Here is a 19,417-nt window from a genome sequence, read left to right as displayed (position 1 = left end):
AATCAGCAAAAGAAAATTGTGATTTTTGATCTGTTTTCCATCTATTATTCCTCCATCCTCTCTAATTAAACTGCACGGAACAGCATTTGTCATTGTAAAACACTTGGGAAGAACAAGTGGTTCTATGGTAGACGAGGACAAGCATGTTGATGGAAAAAATAAAAAAAAATCACGTATTTTATTTCAGATCTATATGGTTTATTGAATGATAAATATAAAACAAAAAAGAGTGGTTTAAAACACTGGTTATCTTGTGAAAAAAAAACTTAATGAATAAAAACGATTTCGGGGGAAGCAACGTCAGTTTTTCTCCTGATCACAAATCCTCAAACCCGCAGGCCTTAATTTCTGGTGTGCTTTTGATGAAGTGCTGAAACAAATTTTGGTCATTTAAAGTAGTTTAACCATTCCACACTCACATCTCTCAATCCTTTCCATTCCGTCTCGCTGCAAGTATCAGTCACCTCCTTTTTCATGCAATTATTGTCTCCGAAGAAGTTGTTGCAGATTTCTGTTTGAGTTGCGTTCTTCTCTGAATCCACAAATGGTACCCACGACTCGACGCACTTGGAATCCTTGTTATTCTTATCGAATTTTTCGAAACAAGGCGAGAAATCTTTGAACAGGTACTGAAGAGTTACGCAGTGCGATTCGATTTGGTTCGCAAGTTTGGTCCCTTCCGACTGACCGTCTTCACAGGATATGGAACGAATACATTCTTGGAGGGAAATGCAGGATTTGTGGAACGACTCAATGCTGGACGGTTTGTTGATGTTGAGGAAATACATCTTTCCCATGTACTCCCCGAGACGCTAAAATATCAGGTGGTGTTCTTAGGTTCGGTACGGTGTTACTGTCTGTACAATAAAACGTGGGCGCGCCGCAGGTTGCAAAGTGACACGCCCCTTTTTGCAACGCTTCACATTTTTCTTTTCTCACCCGTTTCGTGAAGGGGAGTGTCGCGTTTGCTCCGCCCGTTGATCAGATTTTTTTTGTATAGACAGTAGTTAGGTACCGTGATCAAAAATATAGATAAATAGAAAAAATAACTCACATAAAGACAGCCGACAGCTTTGAAAAATGTCATGGCTGTGCAGTTTTTAGGAGGCTCAATTGTAGCCAAAGCAGTTGCATTCGTTGGCAAGCTGGCTACATAGCCAATTCCAAGTATAGCAACTCCTAGTAAGACGAATTCGAGAGAAACTTTCATGATCTCAGTTTCTTAGATTCTTGAGAGAGGAGACCGAATGAAAGGTATAAATAAAGTTTTCTGAGACACACCAACTGCTCTCGTGTTAGGAGTCAAGCGTTTCCGAGTTCAAGAAGTATCGCTCGGTTGGATTCGAAAGAAACCAAGAACTAAATGACCTGAAGGATAGGAGAAGAAAATATGTGACCAGATTTATTGCTCAATTAAATTATATTTTAGCACGATCGAAATTGTTTAAGGTTTGGGTTCTTCCTCATCATCTGGTAAAACTGCATCATCATCTTCATGCTGATCTTTCCAGTCTATCAGATTTTTCAGCAAGTCTTTGATGACCTCCAGCCTTTCACAGTCCTTCCAAGCTACTGTCCCGTTGCCCAAACCCGAGTAATGCTGCAATAAAATTAATAACAGCTCACTGAAACTACTGCAAATCCGTAATAAAAGAGCCCAGACTCTGCCAAGTTTGGGGTGATTTTTCTGTGATATGCGAGATAGCTCATGTGCAAGATATCAAATAAGTGATAAACTGATAAATTGTTTGCCCTAATAATACAAAAAGATTTCAATCTACAATATTTTCATAACTTTGACAGGTACCGAGATAAATTGACTCAAAGTAAGGGTCTCTTCTGTTATAGGTTTTACGGTATCCCTTACATCTCGAAACGTCTCCCACTGATATCTTCCACAAACCGCAGTGATCTCTTCTTTCATACACGAGTTCTCTCCAAATGAGTTTCTACATGATTGGCTTCTTTTCAGATCCACAGTCAATTTTGTGGACATCAACGGTCGCCAAGTTTTAAAACAGATCGAGTTTTTTGCTTGTAAATCCTTATAGCACTGTTCATAGAGCACAAATTTCACTAGACTACAGTACCACCTGACTGGTTCCAGAAAGTCTTTCACAATGTAGCCATGTGCCGTTAAACACACTCTGATATTCCAGCAAGATCGATAAATCAGTTCCAGCTTGTCTCGATCCTCGGTGTCCGTGGTTTCCAGAAGCTCTTTGTAGTTTTTGTAGTTCTAAATGTTATTGAATGTTTTTGAAAAATGATACAGAGACTCACACCATAACAATCTCTCATCTGCGATTTTTCATACTCAATGTATTCTTCTGCATTATGGTCTGAAATGCATTCAGAAAGAAGAAATAAAAATAGGAACCCGAGAAACTTGAGCATATATCTGAAGAGGAAAGTTAGCAGTTCTTTAAAAATTGTTTTAAAACGAAGAGGCCAGCTGCTGGAGACTGGTGAGCACGAAAAAAAGAGTAATGACACTTATCGGAGGTTTTCTTCTTCTTCATCTCTCTGAAGCCATTATTTATGATAGGGAAGAAGACGGAAGGAAGAATTGTATACCACATGGTGTGAAATAGGTAACGCCGGCAAAAATTTTGAAAATGCTCAAAAAAAAAAATAAAATTCCCATTCTGCGACTAGTAATAAGGTGTAATTTCGTTCGATGCAGTTTTTTTGGAATGTACGATTTTTAGAAGATTGGAGCTAATTTTTAAAAGACTCACTATGTCAGGCATACATGACCGGTCCATAAAATATGCAAAAACGTATTTTTATGTTGGTTTTTGGCCATTTTCAGGAGTCTGGAGCTCAGCTGTCAAGTTTCCGATCAATTTGAAAATTTTGGAGGGTGTAGAACAGGCCTAGATTGAAAACTTTGCATTCACTGAATTTTTCGAAAATTCCTAGTTTTTCAGCAATTTTCTGATATTGAAAGACAACCCTTTTTGGCCCGCTTTTGTACTGAAACCGTGAAAAACAAGCGTTTTTCAGAAATCGGCGAATGGCTGAAAAACTAGGAATTTTCAAATAATTATGTAAATGCAAAGTTTGTAATCTACCGTAAAACCTTTCATAGAAGGGCCCCCACACTGTCAAGTTTGAGTTCATATATCTCGGTTTCCGTAAAAGATATCAAAATGAGATCAACTGACAAAACCCTTCTGATGTTATGATAAACAATTTATCAGTTGACAGCTTTTTCAAATCTTTGATAGGAACCGAGGTAAATTGGCTCAAAGTTAAAACTTAGGGAGCCCTTCTATTACAGGTTTTACGGTAGCTCTTTTTTATATTCTCCTAAGTTTTCAATGTGATCGGAAACTAGACAGCCGAGCTCTGGCCTCCTGAAAACTCTCCTTTTGTTATGCCGCGTTCAAAGTTGGTTTCCAGGAGTAATTTCCTGGAAAAACGCTGTCCAAAGCTGCTATTGTTTTCCAGAGGCCTCCGCTTCGAGACCCGCCGTAAATCGACATGAATCAACAGAGAGAACATAGTCAAAGCGAGTGATACAGTAGTTTGGTGTGCCTGGAAATCTGGAAAACATTGGCAGCTTTGGACAGCGTTTTTCCAGGAAATTACTCCTGGAAATCAACTTTGAACGCGGCATTATGGTCTTGATTTTTTCAACAAAAAAAAACTCTAAATTTGAAAAATATTTTATTAAAAGCTCATGAAATTTAAAAATTGGTCATTTCCAGACGATTACTCGGAGGTCACACTGCTTGAAGACCAGGTTGTTGAGGTTGATCAGATGCTGAAAAAACCATACTTGTGGAAAAGATGGCCGGCCCGCGGGCTGGACCGGGGCGGGCCGGGCCGGGCCATGGCCGGGCTGAGATTTTTCTGAAAGCGGGTCGGGCCGGGCCAGAAAAAATTACACATGGCCGGCCCGGTTTTTGAAAATTCCGAAATTTTAGAGCAAATTATCATTTTCCAAGATGGCTTTTCTCCTTAATAAATAAAAATCCACACTAGAGGACGATTCTGTCGAAAAAAAACTGTTTTGGCTTAATGAAGTTTGATTTTTTTTTTGCTAAAAATTCAATCAAATTGACTTTTTCGGATGGTTGTATGCATTTGGATTAATATTTGTGCTATTAAAAATATATTGGCACATTTGAAAAGTAACATTTTCGGAAAGTTATCTTAGGCGGCCCGGCCCAGCCATCCACATGTATGGAAAAAACAGGATTGATGAAATCCACAAAAGTTTTTAAGGAGTTATTGTAAACACAGAATTCTCCGAACCGTCAACTCTGAGCCCATATATCTCGGTTCCTGTGAAAGTTATCAAAAAGTTGCTAACTAACAAAATATTTATCATGATATCAAAAATATTTTGTCAGTTGACAACTTTTCGATATCTTTCACATGGGCCGAGATAAATTGATTCAAAGGGATGTCGTTCGATTATAGTGTTTACGGAAGTTTAAATTTCCCAGATTCGTTATTCAACACAAATGAATTGCTCATTATTTCTCACATCACGAAACTTGGTCCACTCCTCCTTCCCACACATTTGAATCAGTTTCTTCCTCATACATCCATTTTGCCCAAAATAGTTCTTACATGCTTCCTTCCTCCTGTTCTCGTCTTTGACATCGTCCTTCTCCAGATATGGATTCCACTCCTTGAAACATTTAGAATCATGTGCGTGCATCTTTTGAGAACAAGGAGATTCGGCGAGATAGGTGACCAGGTTGCAGAATGTTCGGACGACATTGGTGAGGAGCGTCATCTGGCCATTTCCATAAATGTCACAGTGAGAAAGAGAGGTGAGACATTGATTGACTGGAGCACACTTTTCTTTAAAGCCATGTATATTGATCCTTTGTTTGATATCCTCCTCAGTGAGATCTTCAACTCCTTTCATGTATTCTTGAATGTGCTGAAATATTTTGAAGTTTTACGTTTTTTGGGAGATGGCTAATTCCAAATTTGATATTATATTCAAAATTTCATTATCATTCTCCGTGTTACCATCTTGGCCTAGAAAATTCAACTATTAAAATTTAGGCCGCCATGCCAAAATGACCCAGAAACTCCCCCAAGTCATAAAGGTGGTGGCTTAGAAGACTCATGTTAAAAAATTATGCCGCCATGTCAAAACGACCTTGAAAATTTACCAGGTGAAAATCAGGTCATTTCAACTTGCAAAATTTAGGCCACCATGGTAAATAGCCTAGGAAACACACCAGGTGTATGTTAGATCATTTCTGAACCATCAACGACCGTGCTCTAAATTTTCCTTGATTTTTCTCAATTCCTGCCGAAGATATAAAAAAGTTGTCAACTGATATTTTGTTTGTTTATCATATTATCACAAAGATTGGCTCTAGAGGGTTATTTTGGATTTCAAAGAAATTTTTGGATTTTAATAAAAATTTTGGATTTTAGAAAAGACCAGAAAATTTTGGATTTTAAAGTAATTTTTGGATTTTATCAGGAAAGTTTTGGATTTTGAAGAATTCAGAAAAGATTCATAATATTACCTCCTGCTTTTCAACTACTCGATTTTTGGCATAAAAGCGCCTTCGTACGCTGGCGACCGTCAGACGTTGGCCCGTCAGAGATTGTTTGTTATTTGTTTGCTTGAGAATAAATTTGATTTGGGTGCTAAGTAAGCTATAGTTTTTTTAGCATCCAACTGTTTTGAATTTGGTGCCTTTTTCAAATTCCTCAGTACAGAGATAACAAAGCTTTTCAGTCTAAGCCTATAATTTCAAACATCAGACAAAGTACTCTGAAAAATTCTAGTTAATGAAGTACTGAAATTCAAATCAATGAAAATCTCTTTTTTTCACTAAATTATATTTCAAATTTTCTGTTTTTTCGTTCAATTTGATGCTGCTGATGATGATGCTGATGTTGATGTGCTGTTTTCCTTCCACTGGAACTTGACGTCAATTTTACATTTGGCTTTATATGCCATATTTTCAACGGCCCAGTATCCAAGGGTACATCGGGAAAGAGTACATCTACGTTAGAGTACATTGACATACATGGGATTTTGTGGTACATGCGGGAGGGCGAAAGAATTTTCCTACTGACTATTTAGCTTCTAAATCATAGGCTCAAGCTAAAACGACCTACACACAAGATCCCATTAACCATCTGAACCTATGTACCCTAAGAGCTCAGTGTACCCTCAACGTACCCTTTTTTAATGTACCCTTCGATCCTGGATTCCCGACAAGATGAGGGCAATAAACATTAACGTTCAAAACCCTCTCAAGCAGTGTGTGATTTTCGTTACGTTCGAACGACTTTTCGAAAACTTTTCGAACGAAAATTCGATTTTTTTTTTCGAAATTTCGTTCGAAAATTTTTCGAAAATAGCCTTTTTCGAAAAATATCTTTCGAAAAACACACACTGCTCTCAAGCTTGTCTCTAGTCTCAAATTTTTTCCACTGTCTTCAAAATCCAAAACAATTCGAAAACTATGAAAATGTCTGAAAACGACGACAAATCAATCGTTCAAATGTTGATTACAGCGAAGTACAGCCATGAGGAACACTGGTCACAATTTATGATGAAAATTTTATCGCACGAAATTTTTGGATTTTAATGTTTTTCAAGGTCTTTAAAATCCAAAATTTTCTTCAAAATCCAAAATTTTCTTTAAAATCCAAAATTTTTTTCAAAATCCAAAAATAATTTTAAAATCCAAAATTTTTATTAAAATCCAAAATTTTCTTTAAAATCCAAAATAACCAACTAGAGCCTAAAGATTTTATCAGTTGGGACGTTTCTAATATCTTACATAGGAGACAATAAAAATTATCCCAGACTAGACATTATAGGCATTACGGTATGCCTTTTTGTACTGGAAAAATACAGCGGCCCGTAAATCCCGTCTAGTCAGTTCTAACTAAATCAATAACAGAAGTAACTCACCGCTTTACATTCTGTGATCGCTCTCCCGTCCGCTGGTGAGCACTTCTTTCCGATCTTCGCAGGTGGTACACTGGCTGCGAATGCGCCACCAAAAAGAGCGACACCAACCAGGAGAATACTGAAGACAGATTTCATTGTGAAGTGTGAAGAATAGAAGACGCGAGGACCCAGAAACATCTGTCCTGAACTTTTGTGCTGCTGCTGCTACTCCCATTAGCTGCACAAAACAACAGGAACCAGCATGAATTGGAGGAGGCAAACATCCCTCATTTTGAATGACAAGTGTCACCAACTGTCATGGTTGGAAGAATTCCTTTTTTCTGGGGGTCAAGAGCTTCACAAAGGGTCTAGGAAGTTTAATCATTTATTCATTGCTCGTTTTTTGATGAAGTATGGAGAAACTAAAATGCAAAAATTATAAAATCTGTTTAAGCATCAAGAAAAATCAATTCCAGTCGGCAGCGTTGATCTCACACTGTTTGAACACCTTATCATTGAGGTTAAGCATAAGCTGAAAATAACCTTAATGTCCTAATCCAAAATCAACAACTCACATCCCGGTACTGCACCCATTCCTCTCTGCCGCACCACTTTACCATTGTGTCTCTGATGCATCCATTCTCGCCAAAAAAGTTTTCACACTTTTCTTTCTTTCTTTCCTCATCCGCATGAGGATCCATAAAGGGATTTAACTCCGGGGAACACTCCCCCTCGTATGACTCCAATTTTGTATTGCAGGGGGTGTTGGCTGCCCATTTCGTGAAATCACATATGGTATAAACAATGTTCTCGACGACTGGGGTACGATCAATTCCAAAAATGTGACAATGTGAGAGGGACTTGAGGCACGTTGTTGCTTTGGAGCATTTTTTCAACAAATCATCAATCATAGTTTTGTTCTTCATGTCATCATTCTTGTGCAGAAAACTCTTTACTTCCTAGAAAAAATATATCACATTCCTAATTAAAAGTTAACTCACCATTGTACACACAGCAATTTTGACGTGGTAGCTAGGATCTTTGGCGCAGGTTGGCTAGGATCTTTGGCGCAGGTTCCATTGGACTCCGTGAGCTTGCAACGGCGATCCAAGAGAATTTTCAACGCAAACTAGACAGAATAAAAGGAATATGTTTCTCATGATTGAGTCTGATTCTCAACAACTCTTGAGGAATCCAAAAGATGATTTTTCAAACTCCAGAGAAACTGAGGATAAAGCTGCTTTCCGTGTATCCTCCCACCACATGTAACTCGCTTGCCCATTAGAAAATCAAAGGTCACATGTATCACTTGGGTTGCTTTTAAAACGCCCGAGTCGCTAGACAAAGACGGGTGAAATTGTCAATCTGATTTTATTAAAATCGGAGAAAAATTACACCCAGAAAACTAAAATAAAAGGGTTTCAAAGTAGAGGACACTCTAGGAACGGAAAAAAATTAATAAAAAATATGAAAATTGTTCAAACATATAGACAAACTAATTCTAGTCGGCAGCATTCATATTACACTGTTTGAAAATCTCATCGTCGAGTTTTAGCATATGCTGAAAATAACTTTAAAGGAGGCGAGACAGCAAAAATTTCGGGGGACAGTTCGGAGGACGAAATCGCGCCGCGCTTATGTAGACCATCGGTCATCAGGCGCCTTCGCGCCCCCGTAGCTCAGCCGGTAGCGGCGCTGTACCCCTGAGCTGCCTGTCATGAATTCAACCCCTCATGGGGGTTCTATATGCAAAATATCAGGAAAACTTTTTTTTTGTGTCTGGCCTCCTTTAATGTCCCAATCTAAAACCAACAACTCACATTTCGATACTGTACCCATTCCTCTCGCCCGCACCACCTCACCATTGCGTCTCTGATGCATCCATTCTCGCCAAAAAGGTGTTACACTTCTCCTTAGGTTCTTCCTCAGTATACAGACCACCTTTATCCAAAAACGGATTCCATTTGATGGAGCACTCCGCCTCGTGTGATTCCAACTTCTCTACGCATGGAGTACTGGCTGCGTACTTAGCGAAAGCACATGAATTGTGAATGAGGTTCTCAATGCGTTAGTCCTGGACCAAAAATTCGACAATGTGATAGAGATTTAAGGCATGTTGTCACTCCAGAGCATAAATCATCGATCCTAGTTTTGTTTTTCATGTCATCAAAGGAGCGTGTCTTGTTTATATACTTATTGACTTCCTTAAAATAGATTTTCAGGGAAAAAAAGTTTCTAGTATCGCACTTCTAATTATAAAACAACTCACCTTAGAACACTGAACACTCGTGGAATTGTAGCTCGTAGTTTTGATACAGGTAATATTAGATTGGACTCCATGGGTTTCCAATGGGGCTCCATGAGAACTCCCAACAAAAATGAAGCAAAATAGAAGGAATATGTTTCTCATGATCGAACCTGGTTCTAAAAAAATTTTGAGGATTTGAGGATGGCTTTTTAAACTCAAAAACCTCCTAGAATGAAGCTGCATCCCGTATATTCACCCACAGCACGTAACGCCCACGGAAGGTGGGAAGAACAGATGTCCTCCCCCCAAGTGCTATTGAAACGTCCAACTAACTTGAGGCATAATCACCATCTGATCCATTGGATGTGCGGACAAAGACGTAAAATATTGGGATGAGATCCTACTGGATTTTTTACATTACACACACATTTTTCATGTGATATCAGAAAGATTGGGTTCAAGTGAAACTGTTACAGAGACTCTGTCCAATTTGAACTCCTAGTTTTCCCAGAGTTTTTGATAAAGTATGTTGAAGTTCGAAGAATAATCGGACAAATAATTGGGAGGGGGGGGGGAGTATAAAAATTTTGGAGGTCATTGAGGTACAAATCGATTTAGAGGTACAAAATTCTCACTTTGGGGTGACAAAATACCTGGAACAGTTTGAGATTTGTACCCCCGAATTGTGGTTTTTGTACCCTTACATCACTTTGTCCCCTTGTATGTACTTTCGAATCGTTGTACCCTCCGAATTATGAGCATGTTTCATTTCGTAAAATCATATTTCAGGTTTTCACAATTTAGAAAAAATCTGATATCTAATATAGTTTACCAGTAAATAATCTGCAATTTATTTACTAACATCAAATTCGTTAAATTTTAACTAAATGTACCGAAACATTCCTGATAAAGACATTGACTATATCATTTGTTATCAACCTTACCTGAGTTGTACAATCATGATTGTCTTAACTGCATTAATTTTTTTGACTGCATACAGTACTGGCAAGCCAACGTCGTCATGTAACATGGAAAAAGTTCGGGCAAGGATTTCTTTATGCATTTCAGTAATACTTCACATGTTTTCTCAATTCGCATGATCATATTTCAGGATCTTTTTATTTTGATGGATTCGTGGAAAAATCGCACGAACCTTGATGATAAGGAAAAGCGAGTTTATCTCAAAGATTGCGACTTTTTTGACACATGCAAACCTGACTTTGAATGCGCCGAAGGAGGATTCAATGAGAACCTAACATTTGCGATCAAATCCGTTGGAGCACAGTGTAAAACCTCCAAAACTTGGCTCAGACCTTAAGACTTTGTCAATCGTAACGATTTTGTTGCTACATTTCCCTTGGTTCTATTTTTTGTTCTATTTTATTATCTTGTCAGCTGATTACTTTCTGTTATCACTTCAAAATAAACTTGTTTTATCATGTCAGGAAAACGTAAACAATATCATTTGAGAAACATTTTTAGTTGCTATCTGTTAGTAGCATTTTCCCACTCTTCCTACCACTATGCTCGAATATATTGCCCTTTTTCTATTTTTCTCAAGTTCGTTTGGAGCGGAAAAACCAGATTGTGAATCTGAACATGCCGTTCTGACAATGTTGAATTGTACAGCAGTAAGACTTGGGTTACTGTACTCGATGCTAAAATGATTGTTTTCAGACTCTTCTAGATTTGATAGACATCGCTAAAGCTCACCCAAAAGACTATGAATCTCTAAAAGCCTATCTGGAAAGTGGCGAGCATTTTTTGACTTGTGATCCTTCTTACAAATGTCAAAACAATACGAAATACACAGATATTAAGAATCACAGAGAGAGTGTAACAAGAACATGCATATTCTGAAAGAGTTCCGAAACTGTGAAGTCAAACTTCGGGAAGCTAATTCAACTTGTTATCAAGATTATAACCCGTTCAGTGGAGAAGAAATGATACTAAAATGACTAAAAAGGAAAAGGAAAGTTGCGGAAAATTTTTCGGTGAAGACGATTGTACGATCAAGGAGGCAACCGAGAGATGTGGTGAGGTACAAGGGCACAGATACCAAAAGGTGAGCTTAATTGGGCCGAACTGATAAAAACAGGTATATCTTTAGACATAAGCATTTTGAATGCACGAAAATTAGTAGAAATATAGTTTTACGTTAGATTCAAAGCTACTGAAATTTTCAAAGCGATTTCTCAAGTCTAGGTATTGTTATGATTGTCCGAAAATGAAGATCGTTTATTACAGGAGTTGCGGATTGTGGCAGAAGCATTGTCTATATGTGATGATAAGGAAAATTGAGAATCTATTACTGAAAATTTTTAATAAAACAATTTTATTTTACTTTCATTGCATTATTTGACATGAAAACTTTAATTTGGTTACTGTAGAGAAAGCCATTAGACATCCTTGAAGTCGCACGTGAGCAAGACGCTGCTGATAGAGATGAAGTGCTGAAATTACATACTTCAAATATCTGAACACCTTCAGGTGGGAGGATATGGAAAAAATGACTGTCTTGAAATTTTTTTCATTGAAGCCTCTCGAGGAGTTGAACTTGTGGGACTAATATTGAAGATGCGGCTCCATTACTGACTGAGCCACGCGGGAGAAGCTAAAGCAAAGACGACAGCTGTGTGAACACTAAGCATTGTACAGCGTTACAACACACCTTAACCAAAAAAAACCCCCTAAAAATTCTTACATCACGGAATCCTTGCCATTCTTTCTCACTGCACGTTTCGGTAATCAACTTCTTCAAGCACTGATCTTTTCCAAAGTAGTTCTTGCATGCATTCTTTTTCAGCTCCTCTTTCTTCTTCTCATCCTTCTCCTCATCAATTGCATCCGGGAAGGGATCCCAATTTTCGAAACATTCAGACTTATTTTTCTCCAACTTCTCACTGCATTCTCCGAAATCCGCAGCCATGTAAACAACGGCATCACAGTAGTTCCTGATGGATGAAACGGCTTGCTTGGTCTCAGCGTCTTGTTGCTTGCCACAGGTGAGCATAGAGAAGCATTTTTCAAGAGAATCACAACTCTTTTTGAATTCCTTAACCTCATTTTTGTCGTCCATGTCGAGCTCATCAATCTTTTCGGCAAAGTCAGAGAGCCGCTAAAAATTGCAAAAGGGTTAAACCCAAAGTAAAGTTCCAATAACTCACCATTATACAAGACAGAGCCTGGAAACCATCGGTCAATGTACAGTTAGTGCCCTTAGCATCAGCAGTGGCCACACTGGCTCCATGAGCAACTCCCACTAGAATCATCCCAACGACTACAAGCTTGAGAAAACTCGTCATTTTCTGAAAAAAAATCATAAAAATGTCAAAGAAGAAGAGGTCAAAAAGCAAAATGAATGAATCTACACATCATGGACCCGCTTTTAAACCAACCAGAACACTGGAGAGCAACTGTTCAGGTATGTCGAGAGGATCTTTCTAAAACGTTTCGACTGATTGACACCTTTGTTTGTTTCATCTTTTTAACACGTACTTCTCGAAGTTCCTGGAAAAAAATATTGAGAGAGAATAGAAAAAAAATTAGTGATCGAGGAACTAAAATTTTGAGGAAGAGGAAGAGAGCTGAAGAGCACAAGACGTAGACGAACGGCGTAATGTTTCTTGTGATTTTCATGAGATTAAGCAACTTTGATAAGCGATAACGCAGCTTAAATTTGACCAAATAATTTGGAACTTTGTCAGTATACTGATGAATTATTTGAACTTCAAAATTGTTCGAAATCGAGCCCTGGATTCACTTCAAAATTTGATACAGATTAATTGAATTTTATGGTGTCTGGGGAAAATTGAACTTTTTTAAATACTTCAAACATTTTCCAATCAAACGTCGTGTTGAAAATAAATTTTCTGAAACCTGTAAATTAAAAACACGATCATCAATTAACTTCGTATTTTTTGTTTCTATCCGAACATGGACTTTGGTTCAATTTCTCAAATAAAAGTCGATTGGTTTTGATCACTTTCTATTCTACCTTTACAAATGTTCATCTTATTTATTCTTCTAGTAACATTTGTATCTGGAATTGTCCAGGAAAAATGTACTCCTTTGTCTGGAAACAATGCATATCGATGCATAAAGGTGGGGTTAAATTTGCAATATGTAAAGCTCAATCATCTCGGTTCCTTTGAGAGGTATCAAAAAGTTGTCCACTGATAAATTATTTATCATAATATCAGCAACTTTTTATCAGTTGAAAGATTTCCGATATCTCTCATAGGAACTGAGATAAGTGAGATCACAGTCTTGGAGCAAATTCGGTATATTTACGAATTCGAATTCAGAACCTAAACGAAATCGACGAGCTTACTCGTACTGTCAATATATACTACGAAGATGAGAGATCACAAGTCAACGAACCATGTTTGGAATTCAAAAAATGCTATGAAAAATTGAAATGTGATATGGACGACGACATTTTGAAGACAATCACAAATATGGTTGCATTTTGCGACGTCATAGAATTCCATCAATCCAACGAATTCGCAGAGTGTGATGATAAAATTGGAGAGAAAAATTCCACATGTATCTCAGACTGGGCACCATTCCCGCCTGCTGTTCCAGATGATGAGGAAAAAACCAAGAAAGTCTATCAGAAAGCCTGTGAGAACTTTTTCGGAGCAGACAGATGTGTTGAGAAGGAAGTGACGGAAAACTGCGGGAGCGAAATGTGGAATCTGTTCCAAAAGGTAATTGAACGATTCATGTTGATAATAATCCCAGATTTCAGCATTATCTGGCTCTGAATAATTTGTTTGAATCTTGCGATTTGGATGAGATGGGAAACATTCGCACCTAATTGTTTGAAAATCATCAATTTTATCATGCTAACATCAATGAAGGGGAACCTTTATACTTTGATCTTTCAGATTTTTCAAACTTGAAGATATTGTTGACAATGTTTTTGTATTATACCTAAAACTTTTCTACCGTACTTTGATCATTTCTTCTTCGCAATAAAAGTATCTTTTTCAACTGTCTTTCTTTTGAATTTCTTACCTCTGAAATGTGGACTGTCATTATTTTTCTAATAAGATTTATACTTGGTTCTGGTGCGGAAAAATGCACTAGTTTGGTAGGCCCAAGAGCTTATAAATGCATTCAGGTAATTCTGATTTGTTTCAAAATTCTCCTCCCATCTTTTTCCAGCATCTCAACGAAATCCGCGAACTATCATATTCAATTGAAATTTACGACAAGGACAGCAATTCCAAGATTAACAAACCATGTTCGGATTTCAAAAAATGTCATGAGCAATTGAAGTGTGGAGTGGAAGATGGTGTTGTGAAGATTATTGAAAAATTGATTACATTCTGCGATATCGTTGAGTTCCATCAATCCGAAGCATTCGAAGATTGCGATTTGAAACTTGCGGAAAAGAATTCCACGTGTGTTGGAGAATGGAACCCATTTCCCGTCCCAGTTCCAGGTGATGAGAAGAAGACCGAAGAGATGCAGAAGGAGGCTTGTAAAAACTTTTTCGGGAAGGATAGATGTTTGGAGAAGGAGCTGACGGAGAACTGTGGAGCAAAAATATGGATTCAGTTCAAAAAGGTAAGTCAACATTTAAAACTTTGGCTCTATGTTTAATTTTCAGTACTACCTGACCCTGAACGAAATCAATGAAGCGTGCGAGTTGGATGAGACTGGAAACATTCGATCCTAAGTTTTTAAAACTTGACTTGTTTTCGCCGCCAAATTGATATCATGTTCTTTCTAATCAATCACTTTTCTAATCAATCACTTTTGTTCTAATCAATCACTTTTGTTGACAAACTTTGTGTTTTGGCCTTTCGAGGTGTTCTGTCTACATAAAAGAAGTCGACTGTTCTCAATTTTATTAAATTTCAATATGAAATTTTATATTTTCATCATACTATATTTCTTTACTGTATACGCGGATGACTGTTTAACTGATAAGCAAAAACTGGTCCAATGTCTCAAAGTGAGTTATATTAAAACCTTTATTAGAAGGGCCCCACCCCCACACTGTCAACTTTAAGCTAATTTATCTTGGCCCCTTGGAGAGATATAAAAAATAAGTCAACTGATAAAATATTGATGACATTTTGATAAAGAATTTATAAGTTTACCACTTTTTCGTATCTTTCAGAAAAGACCGAGATAATTGAGCTCAAAGTGCACGTATAGGATAGGCTTGTGTTAGAGCATTCGCGGTACTACAAAAATTTATTTACCGTAAACCCTGTATGTATTAGATAGGCAGCCCTTCAATCGTTCCAAGGTCTCTCCGGAGGACCTTTCTATTAAAGAGGCCTTTCTATTAAAGGTGCCCTTCTAATACAAGTCTTAAGGTATCACACACTACACTATACATAATTCAGACCTACAACGACATCCGTCAAAATGGCGCCACTGCTCTTGAGCGTAAAAAGGATGGCCCAGCATACAAAGGTTGTCTGGAGTTCCCCAAATGTGTGGATGTACTGAAGTGTAAAGCTGATAACGATGTTATTATTGGAATTGATAAGATGGATGCGTTCTGTGATGTTGTCACCTATCGAGAGACTAAAGAATTCGCCGAATGTGATGCTAAATTGGATCCCAAAAAATCCGTGTGCGTTCAAGAATGGAAACCGTTCCCAGACAAAGTCGACGATCCAGTGAAAATGGCTCAAATTCAAGAAGAAGCGTGTAAGAATTATTTTGGGAAGGACAACTGTTTGGAAAAGGAAATCACCGGTCTTTGTGGAGCTGAAATATGGGCCAACTTCAAAAGGGTTTGTGATTTTTTTCTCAGCAATCGAAAATTTTAAATCCTAATTTTTTTCAGTATTTTCTGCACATGAAGAAGTTGGATCCGGGGTGTAAGAACTTATAAATCATTCATTTATATTTTTCACAATTATTAAAAAGCAAATGATCTATTTCAATCAAACTGGCAACGTCCACTAACCTTGTTGAAATCCAGGAACATCTGAAAACAAAAACGAAATCTAAATCAAAAAAATGGTTTTCTATACCTTCTTAAAAACGATCCATCCTTCCACACCACACAACTCAGTAACTTCGGTCTCCATACAATTGTCTTTTCCAAAATAGCTCATACAAAACTCTTCCAAAATCTCCTCCGTCTTTTTTGGATCGTCACTTTCTGGTAATGGCGATCCCCAGTCCCTGTAGCATTGCGACATCCGATCGTTCACTTTTCGACCACAATCTTCGAACGGATGATTCTTGCGATACTCCATCACATCACAGAACTTCATCATTTTTTCCACTTTGATTTCCTTGTTTTCCTCTCCACATTCTATCGATGGAGCACATGTTCGGAACTCTGCGCAGATGTTAAAAATGGTCTCAATACTAGCGTCTTGTATGAAATCCAGAGACAAGGAGTTTTTTCGAATATCGTAGTATTTCTGCAACCTTCCAAAAAGTGTGAAAAATGTTAAAGTCATACCGTTAAACCTGTAATAGAAGAGCTCTTACACTGACCAGTTTGAGCTAGTTTAACTCGGTTCCTCTCAAAGATATATTGAATGTATCAACTGACAAAACACATGAACAATGAACAAGTTATCAGTTAACAACTATATTATACCTTTCACAGGAAACAAAAACAATTGACTGAAAGTTAAAAGGCCCTTCTTTCACAGTAATCACCTTGATACATCGAGCCTTTTCAGCTTCATTAGGAATACAATCCTCATCGGGTGCTCCGAACTTGAAGAGAATAAGTATAACAAAGAGTAGAAACATATTTTCGAGAATCAGAATTCTGGCGAATCAGAAGTTTCTTTTGATAAAAAATAGAAAGAGTGAAGAACGATTTTATTTGGGCGATACAGTAATTTGTTACAAACAAGTGGAAGTCAACAAAGTTGATTGTTAAACTTCGAAAAATGGAAAACCAGTCGTTGATTTACAATCAAACTTACATGCTCCAGACGCACTGTTTATTGCCAGATAGTGCTGAAAGTCGGAAATCTCGGAATCAGTTTAAAAATCCAGTTTTACCTTTTTGTACAACTTCCACATTTCCACACCACACATTTCAGCGATCTCCTTTTCCATGCAATTGTTTTTTTCCGAAAAAGTTTTTGCACGCTTTCTTCTGAATCTCCTCCATCTTCTTCTCGTCTGCTACCTTATCTGGAACGGGTTCCACTCTCGAATACACGGGGATCGGTTAGCTTCAATTTTAGCTCTAAATGATTTGAAGCCGGCGCTTTTACGGAAATCATTGACGTCACAAAGTATAAGAAGTTTATCGATGTATTCAATGATTAAATCTGGAGCTTTAAATTTCATTCCTTCCGCACATTTTCGAAATTCGGAGCAAAGTTTACTGGTTTTTTCAATAGCTTCGTCGCTATGACCGCCATTTAACTCGTTGTCTCCGATATCGTGAACGATCTGAAAATAAGTGATCTAATCGAACAAAACGACAAGTTCTGAAAACCTTTAAGCATTGAAATCTGCAATCCTGATCACAGTTCTTATAATCGGCTGCAGAGGCAAAAGAGTAAATGAACAAGAAAAGAAAGAACATGTTGGAACTTCAGTGAAGAAAAATATCAGTTTTCGAAATCTGAAAATATGGATTGAAAGTCATTTAAGTTGTGTCCAAAAAAAAACATGTAAACATTTTCAACGACAATTACTTTTAGCAAACACATCAAATCATAAGAAAAACTGGTTGAAATTTCAATACTATTGAATTATATTACTGAAGAACAATTTTATTTGGGCGAGACAGTTATTTGTCACAAATAAGTGGAAGTCAACAAAGTTGATTGTTAAACTTCAAAAAAAAACCAAAAATCAGAACGAAAACTGAAAAAAGTTAGTCAGTGACAATGCATTTTCAATCGAATTTACATGCTCCAGTCGCACTGTTCATTGCCAGATAGTGCTGAAAGACTTATCTTTAAGTTATAGTTAGCAAACAAAATTTTACCTTTTTGTGCAACTTCCACATTTCCAATCCACACTTATCAAAAATCTCCTTTTCCATACAGTTGTCTTTTCCAAAAAAGTTTTTGCATGCTTCCTTCTGAATCTCCTCAATCTTCTTCTTTTCTACCTTATTTGGAAACGGATTCCACTCTCGATAACACGTAGTTCTGTTAGCTTCCAATTTGACAGCGCATTCTTTGAAACCGACGCTTTTACGGAAATCATTGACGTCACAAAGAATAAGAAGTTTTTCAACAGCTTCACCGTTATCTGGGCCAGTTGGTAGAAAAAAGATCAAAATATTTCGAAAAAAGGTTTGAAAAATTGTAGAAAGGTTGCTAACATTAAATGTTTTTTCGATTTCAAAAATTCAAAAATTCAAATATTCTAATGAAAATGTTGCATAAAATTGCAAATTATTGTTGGAAAAGTTCGATAAATTTCAACATAACACGTTGATCTGTTAGCTTCTATTTTGGATTCACATACATCAACGGCGCCGATTTTAAGTAACTCAATGGCTTCACAAAGAATTAAAAGTTTGTCGTTATACCCAACTATCACATCATGGGCTTTACATTTCATTCTTCCAGCACACTTTCGATATTCAGAACACAGTTGCAGAGTTCTTCCAACATTTTCTTCGTTATTTAGTCCAGTTAACACGCTGTTCCTGATATCATTAAAGGCCTGGAAGCGGTATTTAAGTCGAATTGAATGGAAAATTGTGATAACCTTCATGCATGCAAATCTGCCATCTTTTAGTTCACAGTTCTTATAATCGTCTGCAAAAGCAAAAACAGAAAAGGACAAGAAAAGAAGGAACATGTTCGAAGTTAAGGAAAATGTCAAAGTGTTTTGGAAATTCGCAAAGATAGATCCAAAAAAAACTGTCAACATTTTCAACGACAATTTAATTCAAAAGATCTACTGAATCATGAGACAAACTGGTTGAAGTTTCAACATTTTTGAACAAAGGTTAACGGAACCACCAAAGAAAAGATTACACACATTGGGCATTTTTCCGAGAGTTTCTCTCTGGAACCTCCTTACTGAATACAAGAATCTTGGGAGATATACAGTACCTGAAAAGTCTATCGTACTATTAATGCTTTGAGTGGGATATACATGACTAATTGTTAGAAGAATTGAACATTTCAACCTATACTAACATAAGCATGTTTAGACTTTCAGCTTCGTAATTGGTACAACCGAGAGTCAACAGCTCGAATCCAAGGCTCATCCGCCGAGCTTCAGAGAAACAATGATCGAGGAAAGATATCCCGAAAGATTACCTATCAGAAATAAATGGAGTTGTGTTTGTCTTC

General features: G+C 37.3%; 12 protein-coding genes across 12 annotated transcripts; 5 read left to right on the top strand and 7 right to left on the bottom strand.

The window, feature by feature from the left end:
• Positions 1 to 316: 316 nt before the first annotated feature.
• Positions 317 to 1,210, bottom strand: CBG00779 (the record flags this gene model as incomplete). The annotated part of the gene is made up of 3 exons (XM_002635341.1): positions 317 to 370; positions 420 to 812; positions 1,055 to 1,210. The coding sequence occupies 3 exons, from the start codon at positions 1,208 to 1,210 to the stop codon at positions 317 to 319; spliced, it is 603 nt and encodes a 200-aa protein (XP_002635387.1).
• A 234-nt stretch (positions 1,211 to 1,444) lies between these two features.
• CBG00778 lies at positions 1,445 to 7,051 on the bottom strand (the record flags this gene model as incomplete). Its single annotated transcript, XM_002635340.1, has 5 exons — positions 1,445 to 1,600; positions 2,147 to 2,239; positions 2,284 to 2,342; positions 4,588 to 4,906; positions 6,917 to 7,051. The coding sequence occupies 5 exons, from the start codon at positions 7,049 to 7,051 to the stop codon at positions 1,445 to 1,447; spliced, it is 762 nt and encodes a 253-aa protein (XP_002635386.1).
• Positions 7,052 to 7,361: 310 nt separating this feature from the next.
• On the bottom strand, positions 7,362 to 9,305 carry CBG00777 (the record flags this gene model as incomplete). The annotated part of the gene is made up of 3 exons (XM_045236624.1): positions 7,362 to 7,427; positions 7,471 to 7,854; positions 9,165 to 9,305. 3 exons carry the CDS (start codon positions 9,303 to 9,305, stop codon positions 7,362 to 7,364), a joined length of 591 nt encoding a protein of 196 aa, XP_045091659.1.
• Positions 9,306 to 10,030: 725 nt separating this feature from the next.
• Positions 10,031 to 10,461, top strand: CBG26914 (the record flags this gene model as incomplete). The annotated part of the gene is made up of 2 exons (XM_045236623.1): positions 10,031 to 10,180; positions 10,255 to 10,461. The coding sequence occupies 2 exons, from the start codon at positions 10,031 to 10,033 to the stop codon at positions 10,459 to 10,461; spliced, it is 357 nt and encodes a 118-aa protein (XP_045097960.1).
• A 205-nt stretch (positions 10,462 to 10,666) lies between these two features.
• Positions 10,667 to 11,003, top strand: CBG26913 (the record flags this gene model as incomplete). Its single annotated transcript, XM_045236622.1, has 2 exons — positions 10,667 to 10,774; positions 10,821 to 11,003. 2 exons carry the CDS (start codon positions 10,667 to 10,669, stop codon positions 11,001 to 11,003), a joined length of 291 nt encoding a protein of 96 aa, XP_045097959.1.
• Positions 11,004 to 11,542: 539 nt separating this feature from the next.
• On the bottom strand, positions 11,543 to 12,448 carry CBG00775 (the record flags this gene model as incomplete). Its single annotated transcript, XM_002635338.1, has 3 exons — positions 11,543 to 11,596; positions 11,848 to 12,261; positions 12,311 to 12,448. The coding sequence occupies 3 exons, from the start codon at positions 12,446 to 12,448 to the stop codon at positions 11,543 to 11,545; spliced, it is 606 nt and encodes a 201-aa protein (XP_002635384.1).
• A 700-nt stretch (positions 12,449 to 13,148) lies between these two features.
• On the top strand, positions 13,149 to 13,965 carry CBG00774 (the record flags this gene model as incomplete). Its single annotated transcript, XM_002635337.1, has 3 exons — positions 13,149 to 13,247; positions 13,451 to 13,855; positions 13,897 to 13,965. 3 exons carry the CDS (start codon positions 13,149 to 13,151, stop codon positions 13,963 to 13,965), a joined length of 573 nt encoding a protein of 190 aa, XP_002635383.1.
• A 207-nt stretch (positions 13,966 to 14,172) lies between these two features.
• On the top strand, positions 14,173 to 14,832 carry CBG00773 (the record flags this gene model as incomplete). Its single annotated transcript, XM_002635336.1, has 3 exons — positions 14,173 to 14,271; positions 14,316 to 14,720; positions 14,764 to 14,832. 3 exons carry the CDS (start codon positions 14,173 to 14,175, stop codon positions 14,830 to 14,832), a joined length of 573 nt encoding a protein of 190 aa, XP_002635382.1.
• A 186-nt stretch (positions 14,833 to 15,018) lies between these two features.
• Positions 15,019 to 16,008, top strand: CBG00772 (the record flags this gene model as incomplete). The annotated part of the gene is made up of 3 exons (XM_002635335.1): positions 15,019 to 15,111; positions 15,512 to 15,907; positions 15,961 to 16,008. The coding sequence occupies 3 exons, from the start codon at positions 15,019 to 15,021 to the stop codon at positions 16,006 to 16,008; spliced, it is 537 nt and encodes a 178-aa protein (XP_002635381.1).
• Positions 16,009 to 16,056: 48 nt separating this feature from the next.
• On the bottom strand, positions 16,057 to 16,889 carry CBG00771 (the record flags this gene model as incomplete). The annotated part of the gene is made up of 3 exons (XM_002635334.2): positions 16,057 to 16,104; positions 16,151 to 16,549; positions 16,794 to 16,889. 3 exons carry the CDS (start codon positions 16,887 to 16,889, stop codon positions 16,057 to 16,059), a joined length of 543 nt encoding a protein of 180 aa, XP_002635380.2.
• A 384-nt stretch (positions 16,890 to 17,273) lies between these two features.
• Positions 17,274 to 17,682, bottom strand: CBG26912 (the record flags this gene model as incomplete). The annotated part of the gene is made up of 2 exons (XM_045236621.1): positions 17,274 to 17,546; positions 17,593 to 17,682. 2 exons carry the CDS (start codon positions 17,680 to 17,682, stop codon positions 17,274 to 17,276), a joined length of 363 nt encoding a protein of 120 aa, XP_045097958.1.
• A 315-nt stretch (positions 17,683 to 17,997) lies between these two features.
• Positions 17,998 to 18,830, bottom strand: CBG00770 (the record flags this gene model as incomplete). The annotated part of the gene is made up of 3 exons (XM_045236619.1): positions 17,998 to 18,045; positions 18,091 to 18,359; positions 18,575 to 18,830. 3 exons carry the CDS (start codon positions 18,828 to 18,830, stop codon positions 17,998 to 18,000), a joined length of 573 nt encoding a protein of 190 aa, XP_045091658.1.
• Positions 18,831 to 19,417: the final 587 nt, after the last annotated feature.

This window comes from Caenorhabditis briggsae (assembly GCF_000004555.2).
Source record: "Caenorhabditis briggsae complete genome, chrV, whole genome shotgun sequence".
Taxonomy (NCBI): Eukaryota; Metazoa; Nematoda; class Chromadorea; order Rhabditida; family Rhabditidae; genus Caenorhabditis; species Caenorhabditis briggsae.
This window is presented reverse-complemented; position numbering and strand designations above follow the sequence as displayed.